Source organism: Protomyctophum parallelum (genome assembly GCF_964188405.1).
Source record: "Protomyctophum parallelum genome assembly, chromosome: 15".
Lineage (NCBI taxonomy): Eukaryota > Metazoa > Chordata > Actinopteri > Myctophiformes > Myctophidae > Protomyctophum > Protomyctophum parallelum.
This window is the reverse complement of record NC_139710.1, coordinates 45191981-45210505: the sequence shown is the minus strand read 5'-3', so window position 1 is coordinate 45210505 and position 18525 is coordinate 45191981. Positions and strand designations below refer to the sequence as shown.

General features: G+C 42.3%; 2 protein-coding genes across 5 annotated transcripts; one reads left to right on the top strand and one right to left on the bottom strand.

Moving 5' to 3' along the window:
• Positions 1–1020: 1020 nt before the first annotated feature.
• On the bottom strand, positions 1021–9357 carry asphd2 (aspartate beta-hydroxylase domain containing 2). 3 transcript variants are annotated; one of them, XM_083784643.1, is made up of 4 exons: positions 8997–9357; positions 6083–7290; positions 5538–5669; positions 1021–1159 (listed from the first exon to the last, which is right to left on the bottom strand). In XM_083784643.1, exons 2-4 carry the CDS (start codon positions 6939–6941, stop codon positions 1050–1052), a joined length of 1101 nt encoding a protein of 366 aa, XP_083640769.1. In that variant the 5' UTR covers positions 6942–7290; positions 8997–9357; the 3' UTR covers positions 1021–1049. The 3 variants fall into 3 exon arrangements, with proteins under 3 accessions (XP_083640769.1, XP_083640770.1, XP_083640771.1); XM_083784644.1 differs by having other exon boundaries at positions 9001–9357; XM_083784645.1 differs by having other exon boundaries at positions 1022–1159; positions 5556–5669.
• Positions 9358–10091: 734 nt separating this feature from the next.
• ggt5a (gamma-glutamyltransferase 5a) lies at positions 10092–17370 on the top strand. 2 transcript variants are annotated; one of them, XM_083784630.1, is made up of 12 exons: positions 10092–10511; positions 11869–11996; positions 12124–12210; positions 12892–13075; positions 13330–13490; positions 13722–13868; positions 14052–14182; positions 14337–14530; positions 14749–14840; positions 15450–15556; positions 15775–15885; positions 16274–17370. In XM_083784630.1, the coding sequence occupies exons 1-12, from the start codon at positions 10345–10347 to the stop codon at positions 16418–16420; spliced, it is 1656 nt and encodes a 551-aa protein (XP_083640756.1). In that variant the 5' UTR covers positions 10092–10344; the 3' UTR covers positions 16421–17370. The 2 variants fall into 2 exon arrangements, with proteins under 2 accessions (XP_083640756.1, XP_083640757.1); XM_083784631.1 differs by lacking the exon at positions 12124–12210.
• The last annotated feature ends 1155 nt before the right edge of the window (positions 17371–18525 follow it).

The following is an 18525-nucleotide window of genomic DNA, read 5'->3' as shown; positions in this document are numbered from 1 at the left end:
TCTCCAATTGAAAATTTCTCTTCTCCAACTTTATGTACAGCAATACAAACCTGATATCAAATACAACCAAATTACAACAATATTGTCAATTTACCAAAAGACTTCTTTGTTTTACAGCACAGGCTGACTCAGAATATTTTTTTCATTATCTAAAAATGTGCTTATCTAACCATTTCTTGTGAAAGGGGAGCACAATTAACATTCACACCACCAGCATAGGGATAATGAGCAGATATGGGGAATGATTCTGTAAACATTCGCTTTTAATGTTTGACACTGGGCCTCAGTTATCAAGTTATCATATGATCAACTTGTTGATAACTATGTTACTATAATTATATTAAATATTCTGTTATTCATCAGTTTGAGATTACTTCAAAATAAGAACAGAAATAGTTTTCTGAGCAATAATGATCTACTGATGACGGGTAGGGTTAATCATTTTGAAGTCATGGTCATTGTTCAAAATGACTTCAATTCGGTCACAACTTGAAATCCATTAAAGTTAAGAAATGTTTACCATGTTGCCAAGTGAAAGACCATGTCACATGGTCTGTCATTTGAAAACATAATCGTTGACATTGAGAACTCTGAAATTACTAAATCAGGATCACGATTTATTTTACAAAGTGGATCAATTGTCTGTTTAAATAGTGGCATGTTTTTTGTGAGTAGAGTTGGGCTAAGATCTTTGATGCAAAAATACTTGTTTGATTGTTGGATGTGATCAAATGTTACATTTTGAAATACATATTTTTAACTAATCACACATTTCATGTATGTGTACATACATGCATGTATAGTTAAACAAGCAGCATACAATCAGATTGATAAAAGAGGCCCATTGTTTGGTCAGTCCATAGCTGCTAGGAAGAGTCACAATGAGACAGAGAATATGTACTCAGTGAATGTGAGCATTGGTCTGGAGGCTGAAAAAGAGTTGCTCCCCAATCCTACAAACACTGTTCCTCACTTGTCTGTCTAGTGCTTATAGATATGGTTTCCGTTTCACACACACTCTCTCTCCCTCTCTCTGTCTCCTTCTCTTCTCAGCGACCAGGGGTAAAAATGTAGTCTAAAGCCTGTCTCTCAGCAGCAGCCACATTTGGGTGCCAGAGATCCACCATGAAGACCACTCTAGGGCCGTCCTCTGCAATGCCTGCACAGTGGTAAAAAGATAGAAACAACATTAATCCTAATATTATTTGTTACTGTAGAAGCCCAGCCAGGAGAATGCCACAGAGAGAAGCTGTTTGTTCTGTAATGCACTTTAATGGCGAAGTAAATATGCAAACAAAAAAACTTTTGTCTTGAAAGCTGACACAGCCATTACAGTTACTTTTGTTCATCATCTGCTAGGTGGAGATCTTGCATTCACCATGTCTGTGTACGTGTGTGCGCGCATTGCCTGTGTGTTTGTGTCTGCCCGCAGCTAATCTCACAAAGTACTAAACTGATCTGCATCATGTCTTGTGCATGCTGGCAGCAGCCTCAATTCCCGAATATTTGTCAACTATTCATATCAGAGCCGAAGAGTTTGATCAATCCTCAAGGCCCCCCCCCCCCCCCCCCGCCTCCCCACACCCCCCGTCCCCCGCCGCAGCGCGGAAAAAAATAAGTTGTTGTTTTCGCTGGTACTTTTAAAGCAGCTTCTATAGGCCAATGTCCAAGCCAAGGTGAGGACTTTCAGGACTATATTATTATTATATGAGAGAGAGAGAGAGAGAGAGAGAGAGAGAGAGAGAGAGAGAGAGAGAGAGACGGAGGGAGAGAGAGAGATCATAGGCGGCGGGTGCGTTTTACCTTTGGGTAGGCTACAGAATTGTGTTGGGGGGGACTGTCGCGGCCGAGCGAAGCGAGTCCGCCGCCGCGGATTTCTTTCTTTATTTATTTCCCAAATGGTCTAAAAATGAGTTATTTTAGCATACTTTTACCAATGAATAAGCCTATACACAGACAACGACTGATCAGCCTATTTTGGACGATATGGGTCTTTTCTCGAGTCAGTGTGAAGTCTTGTAGGTCTGCTATTTTTGAAAAAAATCGAAGAACGACTGACATTTTTAGAATCTGATCTCACGTCAGAATGGGTTCATCAGACCAGTGTGTGTCCGGCGGAAACCTCGTATGAATCTGATCTCAGGTCAGAATGGGTTAAGGCTGTAGATCAGAACGAGCCAGCCCAAAGCCTGTCCCTCCAGCTTATGTGGTCTGTATACTACCAACTAGCCAATAATAGAGACACTGCTGTCCCTCCGTCTTAAGGGATGTACCAGTACTAGCCAATCGCAGACATGGAAAGAATTCCATTCCAATACCACTTGTGCTCTTCCTGGTTTGTCATTTCCCTACATAACATTGAATGACAGAATTCTGTTGAGCTTCGTGCAGATGTTGTGCATGCATATTGCAATGTAGTTGGCTATAACAATGTAACGTCATGTTTGTCATAGTGATGACAACATGCCACACTACTTTTCAATGTATTCACTGTCCAGATTTGTCCACTATAAAAGCATGCAAAAAGGCAAGCATGAAAAGGGTGAAGGATGTGCAATCAGGCTGTGGGTCCTCTCTGGGTATTACTAAATTAGTGGATATTGTGTATATTTATATAATGTCCTGCTGATGGATATAATAGCCTTGGATTATAGCAATAAGAAATAAAGATACAGTGTATAATGATTGGAGACCATCCACCTCACCTCAACTTTAAAAGGTTCTTTACTTTTCCCTGTTTGTAAAGCAGGACCATGGACAGCGATCATACAGCAGTTGCAGCTTTGTAAAGTGGCGACTGCCTCCAGGGATCACTTTCATTTTTGGGTTGGCTCTCACTTGTCACCCCCATCCCAAAACATTTTCAATGGACCAGCACGAGTCAGGCAGATCATATATTTCTGATTCAACAAAGCAAGTATAGCTGAAAGGCTACAAGTTGGCATGCCTGCTATGGCCTGTCTAGTCTGGTTGCACCATAATGATGTCATGACAGTCCTGTGCATTTTCATACATTTGCACAAGCCCAAAACAATGTCATCCCATAGACAAGACATAAAGATGGAGGGAGGGAGGGAATGCCTTTTGGCATAGATTTGTGCAAATTTATAAGCACACCTTACTAGGTTAATTTGATTTGGTTTAATTTAGTTAAACAGAGGCACGCTCAGGTGGAGCAGTGGTAAAGTTCCTGCCCACCACCATGGAGATTGTGGGTTTGAATCCACCATGGTGCATCTGGCTTTATCAGGCGCCTATGCAAACACAATTGGCTCATGTTCCGGGGAGGGAAACCGGCAGGGAGGCAGTGCACGCTTAATGGAAGTGCAGGCTTTAGGTGTTGCAGCACAGGGCACCAACCTTGGGGGGGCACCAAACGGCAGGGAGAAAGTGAAAGGAAATTCAACAATCACAGCAAAAGTGTCGAAATTGAGAAGCAAAGGCAGCTGAAAGAGCATTAAAACGGCTAAACATGCCACTGAAGCGACTATCCTTGCTCTAAAGGGGAAGGTTGTGTGCATGCATGCGCATGGGTGACGGCAGACTGCTGGGCGAGCGCTGGCGCTTTGGCATGGGGGGTGTCACAAGGCATGACGGACTGACAGCCATATATGGTGGCGTGACTGACGGAACGACAGACAGGTTTTGCAGGTTTTCATAGTAATCTGTGACCTATGGTATATATGGTAATGTGTTTTTGGATAATTGAACATTTTAATTAAAGATTCATGGCCACCATCTTTTCAGTTAGATCTGGATGATCTCTGTGTCGAATATACATTTTCCTTGATGCAGAATTTGAATTAGGAACTTTAGAATTTCTGAGAAGCTTCCTTCTATCTCACAAGCCTCATATTACCTCCTGTTGTATGTCCTTTGGGCTGAAGACAGTTTCAACAGGGCATGTGTAATCTCAGGAAACACAGCCCATACAACCCACACAGTCTTGACACAGTGTCACAACCCAGAGTCAGCAGCACCATAGGGGCAGCAGTGGCTCAGGAGGTAGAGTGGACGGAAGGTTCCGAGTTCAATCCTGGGCTTCCCCAAAAGTGTCAAAGTCTCCTTGAGCAAGACACTGAACCCCTAATGAGGTTCAGTGCAGAACCATGCAGGTTCTTGCATGGTTTCCCCCGCCATCGGTGAATGAATGCGTGTGTATGTGTATGTGTGTGTGTGTGTGTGTGTGTGTGTGTGTGTGTGTGTGTGTGTGTGTGTGTGTGTGTGTGTGTGTGTGTGTGTGTGGTGTGTGTGTGAATGTAGCACAATCTCTGTGAAGCGCTTTGGATAAAGGCGCTATATAAATGCATGCACCATTTACCATAGTCAGTACAGTACCAGTCAGTACCATAGACATAGAGTCAGCACCATAGTCAGCACCATAGTCAGCACCATAGCGTCAGCACCATAGACAATTTCCGATACTTAGCAGCCCATGAAATTGCAGCAGGACTAGGGCCTGAGAAAGCATGCAAACTACCAGTGTTCCATGCATTGACGGGTTGTGACACTGTGTCAAGCTTGATGGCCATGGGAAAAAGACTGTATGGGCTGTGTTTCCTGAGCTTACACATGCCCTGTTGAAACACATGCCTTGTCTTCAGCCCCAAATGACATACCACAGGAAGATATTTCACAGCACACAGCAGTGTGCCCTGGTTGTGCTTTAACATCCACTCTATTACGTTTCCATTCATCAAAGTTCAGTTGTTTTCATTTTGCAGATATAGGGATTTTTGAGTTTATTGGATAAACATTTTAATTCCAATAAAATGGATAATAGCTCTATTTTCTTGCAATTATCATTTTGATTTTGGCCATAGGCTGTCATCTTGAAAAATTCAGTATTCAGTTATGAGGTAGAAGGAAGCTTCTGGCCAATTCCAAAGTTCAACAATTGAATAAAAAAATACTGATTTGACACCTAGATCACATATAACAGACAAATCGAGACAATCATACAAGTGACCGTTTCTATCTTGGAAAATGGTGGCCACCTTGAATATTCAATGACAATTTTCAATTATCCAAAAGACATTTTAGCAATGTATGGTAAATGAGTCTGAAGAAATCCATCACTCATAAGAAAACAGTTGTTGCTGGTGGCCATTTAAAGAAATGGCTGCCATGGCGCATGTTGAAAATTCATGATGGCTCTCCACAACCAATTCTTTTTGGAATGCCTTTGGCTATAAGTGTACCAAATTTTATCACAAACTGAACGATTGTGTTGGTTATATAGCGGAATATTCGCTTCAGCGATTCACTATGGGAGTGCTCCCTCTGAGCGCGAGACACAGAATAATTACATAAATTCACATTCTACTAGTCGAATGGGCCTTTGCGACATGCCGTATTCCGTCACTTCCCCCGGGTATACCCGGCGAATACGCGCATGCGCACAAATTCAATTTTCTTCTGCTCGTGAGACACACGCTTTCATATCACTGAGAATGCACTAATTGCACTTTCAATCATTTAACAATATATACAGACAATGAAATAATAATAAAAGATAAATAACCGTCTGCAATTACTTTTTAAATTATTCTCACCCTCATGGAAAGCCCTGTGGAGGAAGGAGTCATCAAAGAGGAGACAACTGCCTACAGACCAGCACTGTGGTTCTCCTCCAACCACCAGCTCACAGGCATTGGGCACTTTAAGACCTAGGCGGAGGAAGAAAATGAGGAGAAAAAAGGTCTTCAACGTTTCAATAGAAATAAATAAGCCATTATTTGCAGGCAACTGTTCAAATTTTATTTATTTATGGCATGAAGGCAACATCATGGGTTATTATGAGAGTAATACGTTATAATTATATTTCTGAGGATAGTGATCAGTGTTTTTGAAATGTTGCCTGATAAATTCTTACTTTTTTCCACAACATACTTTTATGATAAAACTCCTCTTGACATATAACATTGTAGTATATGCTAATCAAAATATCCCTGTGGGGGAAAATGCCTTATGCAATATTCAATATCACTATTTTAATGGCATCCTGGCTCAGGTGCATGTATGAAAGCACTGATCAACAAAAAAAGACAGATGAAACCTTCAAGACAGTTCAATCCTTTACCGAGGTGGCAGCGCAGCCTGACGTTGGTTGGCCCATAGTGCTCAGTGATCAAAGCCCCGGGTGTCAGCACAGAGAAGCATGCATTTCCAAACACGTTGTTGGCAATGAACGTGCGCAGCTGGCCCAGCACTCTCCATGTCCGGGGACACCGTCTAGCATTGAGTGCCAGCGGAGTGCCTTGGTTGACTAGATAGTAGGTCCACCACTGCCCGTGAGGAGTGTTGTTGGCTTTCCATCCGGGAGGGAGAGACGAGGCCCCCCGCCCAGGAAGGTGGTGGTAAATGTTCTCAAACTCGGCCAGGAGAGCGGGAAAACTTCGCTCCAGCAACTCTACGTCGTGTTTCTGCGCATCCCGTGAGAAGAAAGGGGCTGAGGGCAGGTCAGGCAGGAAGAACACCTCTGGCCGCTGGATGGTTGGGCGGCTGGTGAGATATCGACTTTGGTCACGGACCCCTTTATGCACCCTTCCCATACCCGACCAGGTGTATCGTTTGGCGTAATCCTGCAGGCTGTGGTACAGCCTCTGGTTCAGACCCTCCCCAGTGCTGGTGCAACGGAAGCACTCTGAGGATTGGCAGTAGGCAAACCCATTCTGCTCCTCTGCCGTTGATGCCTGCCTCCCTTTAGCCCTCCCACCTACCTCTGATGTGATTAACTCACTACCTCCCACACGACTGGACTCTGTGCTGTAGCGCCCATGCAAGGGACTGGATCTGTGCTCACGGCCCACCCTGTAACAATACCACACAAAGAGGAGCAGCAGACACATAGCGGTGCCAAAGGCACTGGACTCACACTCCCTCATAGACTGCATCCCCCCGGCCACCATCTCCCTCACCCTCTCCAGTGACCACTCCATTTTGTCTCTACTCTAGACCGTCGAGTCGGATGGAGGGATTAAAAAAAAAAAGACAAAAAAGTGCCGATGAAGGATCAGTTAAAAGGCCAGTCTGGATTCTGAGTGAGAGGCCTTAAACACATGCACGATGTTCAGTTGAACCTGATCTCCGGCAGCGCTTATCGGTCCCCCCTGCAGTAAACAGCTTGACGTGACGTGATGTGACACTGTGACAGTCTCCAGTATTAACATTTCAGCACTCAGGGATGAGGGAAGGTTCTCCCCGCTGGTATGGTGTCTGGCTGTGCTGCTCCCTCTCATGTACTGTACATATATGAAGACAGACACCACATCTCAGGGTATCTGTGGTCTGAAGGAGAGAGAGGGAGAGAGAGGTTGAGAGATAGAGAGAGAGAGAGAGTAAGAAGAGAATGGGGGTGGGGGGGTGATGGGCACAATTGCAATTAACAACATACAATGTGTGTAGGCTGCAGAATTGTCGTGTTAGCTTGTGTTTGTGTTAGCAGCAGCATGCCGAATGAGATAAGCTGATTGCACAATACATTACATCATTTCTGAATTCTGTGAAACAACTCAACAATATCCCCTCCCTATAGTTAACTCTAAAAACACCTGCTGGAATGGAACTCAAACCCACACTGCACTTTTCCTGCACACACATTTTGAAAGATATTCAGCTTTCCTCGTACACCTGGCCTGCGCTGAGCTGTACAAAACCATGAGTCACCCACGGTGACGGGCTGCTGCATTTAACATACAGGCTAAATGTAGGTCTACCGTCCGTCTACACACGCGTGCACCCACGCGCGTGCATACACGCACGCCGAATTATGTAAACGTAAACAGTGAGTTGATATCCACCCACATATGTGCTTTCACAGGAGCCCGCTCAGCGGAGAGCGGATTGCATAAACGGGTCCTCGGGGGCTCTGGCGCGGCGAACTGCATGGCTATGTGTAGCTAATCAATCTACCAAATATATGTAAATGAACATATATGTATTATAATGACAAAGCATGAGGAGATATGCAATGCGTCAACATTGTGTGCAAAATAACTCCACACTGCTCAGTGCTCTGGTCTCTGATCTCACCAAAAATGGTCAACCCTGCTGCTCGAACATCTGACAAATCCGGGTTGGACAAATCACGGCCTGCTCGGACAGCTAATATTACACAAACTCTTTCATTTTGACATGAAAAGCCTATAACCGCTTGTAAAAAAATAAAATAATACTAACAGTTCTTTTTGGCAAGCGACAACCTCGCCTCGCGCAATGGAGGTCTATAAATTATGTGAGACGCCCCTCCTCTACAGAACAGTTCGGTGACGTTGGATATTACCATTACGAGGCACAAACAAACCCATCTGAACACCCATCTCATCTCTTGACTATTCTAATTATGCCTCTGTATAGGTGTCCCCTTGCGCCTCATTTGTACGACGGTGTCGCTTTCCAACCATATAGTTAATGTTTAATGATCCAACAAGCACTGGCAGTGATGTATACTATATGGAAAGTCAAATGGGTCACACAATAGTCTCATTTTCCTCGGCCTATGGATTATTATCAACGGAACGCCTGGGTGGTCACCAACGTGGCGCCGTTATAATTGTTTTGAGTAAAGAAAAAAAACGAAAAGACAAAAAACGAAGCTCTGAAGAACCCAACTGTTTACCATGATGCAATGGGGTGATGCGCTGCAGTCACCAGGCCAACATGTCACATCATCAATTCAACATTATCCCACATATGATTCTATTCAATTCTAAAACAACTGACAACTAGCTATGTCATGATCAAAACGGTGTCTCAATCAAAGTAGCTAAACATCTCGCATTGGAAGGGCCTGTCATTGTTTCGTCTTTGTCTCTAAACTAAATGCTTCATTGTCGTTCTAGTCTACTATAGTTGCGCGCCGATGTCGTGCGCCGAAAATCGACGATCTCCAAGCTGTTTTCGGCGCGCGACACTGCATGGCATGCAATGCAACCGCAAGTAGCCTAAGTATAACACACAGGCTTTAAAAGATAAATAACATTGTTGTTGCATACCTACTCGGCATTGGTTACTGTATCCAGTGGAGGAGAATGGAGATGCGTAGCCTACTATAGGCGCACATACAGGTGTTTCTCCTGGGCAGCGCTGCGCACCACTGCAGTGCAAGAGGTTGACGGACATCAGTCGCGAATAGCACATTCTATGAAATATTTCCAAAACACACAATAGAAGCCTAGGCTTAATGTAGGCTATCCTAAATTAGATTGACGCGCATGTCTTATTCTATACAAACAATAACGTAAAATGTTTAACCAACGGCTTAAAACATCTTATAAGTATAGAAAAGAAGCTTCCAGTCGGTAGCTTAAAGAATGTTGTTGTAAATATAGCCGCACCAAGCGAAGCAGCCTGCTTCCGTATGGCTGCCAATGGCGAGCTATTGGTGACTCGCCCATCGACTGTTGTTTGGCTTTACTAAATACTACATTTCCCAACATGCAACGCGACGACGCACATATAAGCAGCAGCGGCCACTCGCAGTTTTTTCTGTGTAGTGAGGTCGTGGTAATATTATAGTAGTAGTAACTAAAGTAACCGAAAATAAAATTATTACCAAAAAAAAACATTGACAGGCTGGAGAAAATAACAATAAATCTGAATCTGTTTTACGCACAGCTTTTTGAACATAGGCCTACACAGGCAGGCACGTGTGTGTAATATCTTTACGATACAGATCAGTATTCAAAATATAATCGAATCATGTGGTAGGAGATGGAGATGAGGAGATATTCGCACGTAACAGCTTCCTGCTAGGGGAAGTGTGCATCTAGATACGCTATTTATTTGGAAAAACATGTGGCGTGTTCTGATCCAATCAAGACAGGCAAAACCAAACATACATACCGGTAGGCAAATTAGGCAACAAAAGAGATGAGATAATGCTGTTACTAGACAATGCTTCTCTCTCTGGCCCAGGCCAGGATCGAGCAGCACGTGCGTTCTTCGAAGTGACACAAAATACACTCGTGCCAGTGCCATGGTGTGGGCGGGGCACTTATAAATTAGATTAACACATACCCGGATCATAATTACCAGATATTAGGCTACGCGTACCTGACATGGCACATTTCATTCTCACAAGATAAGCCAGTTGGGATATCTGAGGTGGACATGATGACCATTATCAACTGTGCCTGCCGTCGTTTATTCGTTGATGGCTTTTGAAAATCTTCCTCTTGTAAACTTCAGAGAAGCCTGGCAAGGGGTGGAGTTAGCCCGTCTCAATATATTGAGAACGGGGCCACCAGCATTTCAGACAGTTTAGTCAGACAGACAGACTTATAGGCGCTGGGTAACCTGGGTTGGCAACTTGGCAGACTGCAGTAAGTTACTTAATTAGCCATGGCGAGATCACAGGCAAAAGTATGTGGAATGTTCCTTTTTATTTTACTCGGCATAGCTGCAATAATTGCGTGTATTTCTGTACTTGTAAATGTACCGTGTTCGGAGAACACGTTCCAAGGAGCAGCAGTGGCAGCAGACTCTGCAACATGTTCAAAAATTGGACGGTAAGTTGGCATGTTTGTAGGCTACCTCTTCTTGGCTATGCTACATTATTTCATGTATTGTTTGCTCATGTTTGGCGGTCGGTTTTTACTTTTTTGTCTTTACTTGTCAATATCCATTTTGACTACATATTTATGCTGAAATAATTGTTTTGAACCTGACTTATACTTGAGCTAATGCGCACTGTGCGCAAAGGAATGTCCATATATTTTATATAGTCTAGCTAGCCTACTTTAACAAGACTTTAACTAGTGTAGATCACAATGATCTGTCGTGTCCGACTCTTGACTCCGATCATACTCATGCTCATGCTCTGTGATGCCATTTTCATTACAAATACAGCACGCAAATTGCGCAATTAATATTGTATACAAATTGGTTTGTATATGTTTGTCCGCTCAAATAGGCTACGCCTATAATAATGTGACGCAGACACCGAGGCTTTAGGCACAGACATGTAAAAAAAAAAAAAGTTCCTGTTCCCGCCTGCTTAAAAGCATTGTCGTGCATATTCCAGAAAAATATTACTACACTTTGTCTTATGATTTGTTGATTTGTTGATAGCTTGAATTGGAAAACTACTTGGAATCTTCCATATAGGCCTAAATATATGTTCTTATCTAACCAATAAAGTGAGGGGGTTTCATTTAAAATGTATTCAATTATTAAGTTCGAGAAGATATCTGCATACTGTTCATTGTGTGAAATGTAGCCTACCCAGAGACAACGGCTGTAGAACAATATATGTTGAAGAAGCCAAATCAAAGTCAACATAATGTTGACTCTGATTTGGCTTAAATATGTACCGTATAGCCTATACACAATTAATTTGATAATTATTCTAGCTGAATTTTAGATGCATAATACAAGATTTAGTCATTCTAAAGTCACAGGACTTAATAACTCGAAAAGAGAAAATACCATTATTGCATTAAAAGTAGGGTAATCAATAAACAAAAAAAACTGGTCAAACATTGGCCATTTTGTCAAACAATATAAGAAAGGCTACAACTGCATATATGTGAGCTTGTAGATCTGATCATATTTTCACAATATTTATTTGTGGAACCGAGTTAAACAAAATGTATAGGCCTAATGCTTCAACTCCTCCAAGTGCTTGTTGGTTACCCCCCAAATATGATTATTTTGGGGGGTATTAATGGTTGAGAACCATTGTGTTAGTGTTAGGACCGTTAGGACCCCACCTGGCTCTGATAAATATTTGTATTTTGACCTGTTTGTGTTATGGCTCGACTGTTTTTCGAATGAAGAAATGTTTTGTTTTCAACAAAGCTGTTTTTTATTGTATTATTTATTTTCTTTATGTATTAAGTTAATTTCCCCTGTGGTCTTATTTAGGGATATCCTTCAAAAAGGTGGATCAGCAGTAGATGGCGCCATTGCTGCATTGCTGTGCACTTCGATTATCAACCCACAGAGTATGGGTCTTGGAGGCGGATCCATATTCACCGTGATGGATCGCTATGGTAATGCATAGATTAGAATATCATTCAATTCATATTGTGCCAGTACTAGTATAATGTATATTTGTTAACCTTTTTAGCCATTAAACAGTTACTAGACATCATGTGCCTTTACATGTTTACCTTAAAGGTGACGTGAGGATCATCAACTCAAGAGAGACCGTCCCTAAGAGATTCAAAGCCAACCTGTTGAATGGGTGTTCAGACTCCTTAGTAGGTACTGGTCTCTTACCAATATAATATTACACACGGGGGGGGGGGGCAACCTAGACAACTGGGTACTTGGTGCGTCTTGGAAAGTCTGGTGACGCGAGGTTGGTGCGTCTTCTCTTGAATCTAGGGGGACGCGTTCTAGCAGGCACGCACCGTCCCGTTCCGTCCCTGGGCAAAAGATTACTGCCACCACGGCGTGGTACTGCGTTCTACGAGCATGACACCACTGCACACACACACACACACACACACACACACACACACACACACACACACATCCAACCTTTCTTGGTCTTCTTTGTTGGATTGATTTGTTTCTGTCCTTTAGCTGCCCTTGTTCATGTCTGGTTGTATACATTGAGTCTGGGGCCACCCAGTAGGGCCATGTACTGTAAATGTTCTGAGCTAAGACCACACACAGTGGAATGCTACGCCTCAGATGGCTATCAATCTTGTGACGTATACTTTTACACCTTGTCTGTCTGTCTGTCTGTCTGTCTGTCTGTCAGTCTGCATTCCTTGCCCCATCCATCCACCCATGATCTGCCTGCAACTAATTTATTCATTTACTCACTCAGCCACCCATTCATTCATTCATTAGATTCACCCATTAATTCATTTGAGCATTCATTCAATGAGTCAATCATTAATTCATTCATTAATTCATTCATGCATTCATGCTCAGGTAGCCAATGGATTGGGGTCCCAGGGGAGCTCCGAGGATATGAGCGGGCACATGTGCTTTATGGAAGACTACCGTGGGCTAGCCTCTTTCAGCCTACCATTAAATTAGCTAGAGATGGTTTCCCTATACCTGAATTCCAAGGACGTTTTCTCAAATTTCTTGATGACAAGACTCTGCCTCTACGGTAAGCATTACAATGACAGAGTATTTATTGTAGTGATCGTTAACACCGGGGACCACATACTGCTGATAATTTCTAGCTTCATAATTAGTAATTAGTATTTCTGTAACTTCCATTTTTACTGTACATGGGGATAGTAGTGCAAGTCTGTAAGATGTCAATACGTGTTTGAACCAAATGCCAAAAGGAAAAATCCTAGCAATCTGGCAATTGAACTGATGTTGATTCTGATCACATTGCATATTATTGTCTTCTAGGAAGTTGTTTTCAGATGAGAATGGAAAGATGCTAAAGGCTGGTGACACTGTGAAATTTCCAAAGCTGGCTGATACACTGGAAGTCATTGCTAACCAAGGGGCAAATGCATTTTTCACTGGAAAAATAGCAGAGGATTTAGTCCGTGACATACAGGAAGCAGGTAATTCCTGACGGCTTTCATATTGTTCACTACTCCAAACCATATAGTATCTTGACCAACCTGACGGATGATCTACAATTGAATAAATCAATAATTCAGCCTATAAAGCAAAACGGTAATCAATCTGAGCCTCTGTGACGCACAGCCCGGGTGCATTGGCCGCACTGATTATCTGGAGCTGAGATGCATTGACCTGCATAACCTTTTGTCTCGTACTTCTTGCCCTCCCAGGAGGCAGCCTCAGCATGGGGGACCTGGCATCATATAATGTTACAGTGACTGATCCATTGACCATCCCCCTGGGAGACTATCAGATGTATGTCCCCCCACCGCCTGCAGGTGGCGTCATCCTAAGTGTCATCCTCAACATCATGAAAGGTTAAAATACAATGCCTATCCACTGGTTGTTTTCAGTTTTGTATACAATCAGTATCTGTGTATAAAACATACAATAACTGATAAATTATTATTTAAATTGATTAAAGTCTGACCCACATTTACCAGCTGCAACAATAAGGTGATAAACACATGAATTGTGTTGTGTTCAATAATTATTTGCAGGATACAGTCCCAATTCAATGTCAATGGAGGGTGAGCAAAGGACTTTGACCTACCATCGCTATGTTGAAGCTTTAAAATATGCAAACAGCCTAAGGAAGTACATCCGTGATCCACAATTCAGCACTGGCGCAGTAAGTTCCACAACACAGACACAAACATTATGTAAGTTTAGTGTTATCTGAGGATATTTTATTCCCCAGTCAAACAGGATAACACACTAGAATTAGGAGATTTTAAAGTAAAGTGTCACTAATGTTGTTTTAACCGCCCCCCTTCTCATTTCAGCTTTTCTCAAAGGCGAAGAGTTTCACCGAGCAGAGCTTTGCTGATCGCATCAGGTCACTGATCAGCAGTGACGAGAGCCATGATCCCCAGTATTATAACATCACACCACATGGAGACAGCATGGGGACCACGCATGTGTCTGTGCTGGCTGAGGATGGATCTGCTGTCTCTGCCACAAGCAGCATCAATTACATGTGAATATTGGCCCATTAAATAATGTATACGAATACGACGTGTGTGTGTGTGTGTGTGTGTGTGTGTGTGTGTGTGTGTGTGTCATTGCGGAATACTTTGGTGGCTGGTGGATTGTAGGAAGATTCCAAGTGTGCTGGGCTTATATTGTCTACTTTGATACGCTGTTATGTCTGCTATGCAATAGAATCAAGTGTGTCAAATGTATTTTCACTCACAGATTTGGCTCAATGGTATTCTCTCCGCGCACCGGTGTCATCCTCAACAATCAGCTGTCAGATTTCTGTGGAAAAGCAGATCACATTGTTGCCGGTAATCTGATGAACATGTCATATTTTGCCATCATTCTGAATGATTGTGACATTTTATGTGTCTGTGATTCATGCTGTAACTGCTTATTTCTATCTAATCTGTCAAGTATTTACATCAACAGCCTAGGAGGAGTACAGTAGTTGTAAGGGTGAAAGAAGCATACAGGTCTTGGTTTACAATGCTATCTAAGTTACATAAATTGAGCCTTTGCGTACACCTGTAAGGTCGCCGGGGCAATGTTAAGTGCTACGGCAAGTGCTACGGGCTAAGATGGAGTCTGCAACTCTGCATTGGGTTTATGAACATTAAGCCTTGGGATGCACTGTACAACTAGCCTATTGACTGATGAGCAGCTGCAATTAAAAGATGGGGATGATCAAATGCCTTACTCAAGAACACCTTGATGGCAGCTGTGTCATTCACGTCCCTATCTGGTTGAGTGATTCAAACCAAGAACCTTAAAATCAACAATTAATTACTTTTTTAGTGCGATTCCTTCTGTCCTCATACAAAGAATCTTTGCATAGCTCTCTGCTTTTCACATTCAGTGATTGTGTTGATACTGTTATTGTACTGGTCAGTCGTGGATTTTCTGTGATCTTACTTTAGGAGAGCGGCCTCCCTCCTCCATGTCTCCTGCGCTGTTGCAATCTGAATCTACTACGTTGGTGATAGGGGCTTCAGGTGGCAGCATGATCACGACTGGCATGGCCTCGGTAGGTGTCCATGACAATCACACTGAATTCTTTTAACAAAACATAATTCAAATATAAATACAACTCACCATTGCAATGCAATAGCCAACGCAATCCTCACAATTCTCTTCTCTATATGTGTTACACACATCTGTTAACGTTCATCATTTCAACTTTGTAATATGTTCCTGGTAACATTTCTTCACTTCAGGTTAATCTCTCTGCCTCTCTTCCTCTAGACGCTAATGAATCACATCTGGTTTGGAAAGACTCTTGAGGAGTCTATTGCTGTCCCTATTGTTTTCGTAGACTCTGGAAATAAACTGAAGTTTGAGCCCAATTTTGACAAGGTACAACACTGCACTCATTCATTCAATAAGGCCCTGACACTGAAAGCATCACTGACGCATTACATGAGTCCACCTGTTCACATCGTCTATTTAATTTTAAAACATACGCTGCAATACAAGTTTGACATAAAGAGGTTACCTTTCTGTGTTGCTCCAACTCATTTTGGATGGTCTGTGCCAAAGTTAGACGCTCCAAAACAGAACCGTCTTCTGAAAGATGCATCAAACGCATCTGCTTGCCGCCTCCACTATGGCTACAAACGTGTTTACGGTGTTTTGGTACTGTGTCAGGGCCTATAAGTTAACACATTGCATCTATACAGTTCAAACAATGTGAGTTTAAAATAAAACAATTAACATGTAACTGGCATCTTTCTCTGTCCCAAAGTCTGTGATAAAGGCACTGAACGCCTTAGGACACACACAGACAAATGCAACGTACTTCTACAATGTAGTTAATGCTGTGGAGAAAGAAGATGGTTGCATCCATGCTGTGTCAGATGCCAGGAAACTAGGACAAGCAGCTGGTTACTGAGAGGAAGAGCCTCTGACAGTAGACGTTTAAGAGAGACTGATATGTACAGGTACAGTAACTGGAAGGTCACAGGTACAATACCTTCAAGATGTGTCAAAGCTTAGTCTGTCAGATGTGTTTCCAATGGAGAATCCGGATTTGTAAGTTGCTTTTGAAAAAGGTGTCAGATAAAAGTCTTAAAAAAGTCCATATATGGAGCTGGCCTGACATAACAACTCTCCATATTTGGGCATGCCTGGCACAGAACTCCTACTGTATATAGGAATAAAGGGACGGATACAGAAATCTCCTTATATGGCCATAAAAGGGACACATACGGAACGGGTACTCTGACACGGGTACAACGGGTATTGCATAGCCGGGTGGGGCATGAATCTCCAACTTCCATCGTTACCGATTCGGTGCTCTACAGCCGGGCACCAGTCTAGTTCTTTATAAATGGCAGAATGTTATTTTTGTGTGCTTTATTGGACTTTGGACAAGATGAGTCCTGTACCAGGAGGGAACAAAGTGCATATTATGTACAGTATGCACTTCAATGCATCAGATATTTTTGTAATATATATTTGACATTATAAATTGTGTTATTTTTAGTATTCTACAATTAAATATACAATCTTTCAACTTGCATAATTGTAAATGACTGCTATTTCTGAACTGCATGGAATGAAAACACTCACATAGACATGTGATGAATCTCTGCATGCAATATTATGCGAACATATTCCTTAAAGTCATAAATCACCTTGTAATGTGTCATATCTTTTTTATTTATTTTTATAATTCACTCAAACTTGTAGTCATTACATTTCTAACTCCAAAAACACTGTTGGAGAGCAATGTCACCAGATAATCTTTTTACAGCTATAGTCAGTCTATTAAAACCACAGCCATTCTAACCGGTTATGTCTGAATGGATGAATTTTTGGTATGTACAATCTGTTCTGCATAATTTATTAATGTACTATACAGTATGTGATTTTTCAAAGTAACTGTTTTTAGTCCCACTGGCACAGCTAAAAAATGCAATAAATCAGATAGGCTTATTCAAATCCTAAACCATCTCTTCAGGCCAGTTATTGTCTTTACAATCACCACTGTAAATCTGCACCTGCATTTTTCTATTTCAGATCTTTGTTCTAGGGCTTTTTTTTTTAAATTATTGTTCTTGCTCGAGCTTGCAGCAGCTGGAGCAAGATAATCAGATCAGAGAATGACTCACACAAAACTCACACACTGTTTGCTTGAGTAAAAGTTTGAGGTTTGTGTACTGTGTAGTATGTACGGTTTACCCACAGCCCTATCTGTCTCATCTTATTCCACTTGATTACTTCATGACTTTTAGGGCTCGTCTCTTATTACATTACAAATAGTTAAGATAAATCAATCAATAGCGGTACTAAAAGACTCAACACAGGCAAGTACAAAACCTTTTTTTTTTAATGCCAGCCAAGTAAAACAAAAATTGAAATGTAAAACCTAAGGCAGAGGTTTAGACAGTCTGGGTGAGCAGGCGAGGAAAGGTCCAGGGAACCATCAGACAGCCAGAAACAAGCCTGGAATCAGGTTCGAAATGCACAGCACATTACTAGCATCTGACCATAGGATCTGACTAGGAAACACAAGCAGGGCAAAGTTTATATAGAGGCTACTTGATTGCTTAAATAAGTGCAGCCTCTAAACTAGTTTCCACATACCTGTCTCTAGTCACCCAATCACACAGAGTAAGAAGATGCCATGGGAGTCGATGTAACGAAAGGTCAGATAATATCCACATGATTACTTCTATGGCCCTGCAGCCATTCTAATTGGACCTTAGGTGTGGGGTGGGGGAATCAAACTGAGCTATGACCTTATTGGGGCCACATGTTACAAATGCCACATTACCATCTCTGGCACCAGGGACAAAAAGTTGCCTGGGGAGGAATACCAAGGGTTTAGGCCTCATTTTGATTATTATATGCTCCGTCGTGCGACGGTGTCATTATCATTATGTGAAGTGGTGTGAGCTTCTAAATAGTCTATTTTCAGCACAGGACACCGTCATATGACAAAGCATGAATCTGGCTTTTGTTGGCCACATGCAGTTGCTACTCTGTTTTCCA

Coding starts and splice junctions, on each gene's coding strand:
- asphd2 (XM_083784643.1), bottom strand. CDS start 6,941: ATGGAGTGGTCACTGGAGAGGGTGAGGGAGATGGTGGCCGGGGGGATG. Junction 5,670..6,082: donor CAGGCTGCGCTGCCACCTCG/GTAAAGGATTGA, acceptor TCCTCCGCCTAG/GTCTTAAAGTGCCCAATGCC. Junction 1,160..5,537: donor GGGTGAGAATAATTTAAAAA/GTAATTGCAGAC, acceptor ACCACTGTGCAG/GCATTGCAGAGGACGGCCCT.
- ggt5a (XM_083784630.1), top strand. CDS start 10,345: ATGGCGAGATCACAGGCAAAAGTATGTGGAATGTTCCTTTTTATTTTA. Junction 12,211..12,891: donor GTGTTCAGACTCCTTAGTAG/GTACTGGTCTCT, acceptor ATTCATGCTCAG/GTAGCCAATGGATTGGGGTC. Junction 14,841..15,449: donor AGCAGATCACATTGTTGCCG/GTAATCTGATGA, acceptor ATCTTACTTTAG/GAGAGCGGCCTCCCTCCTCC.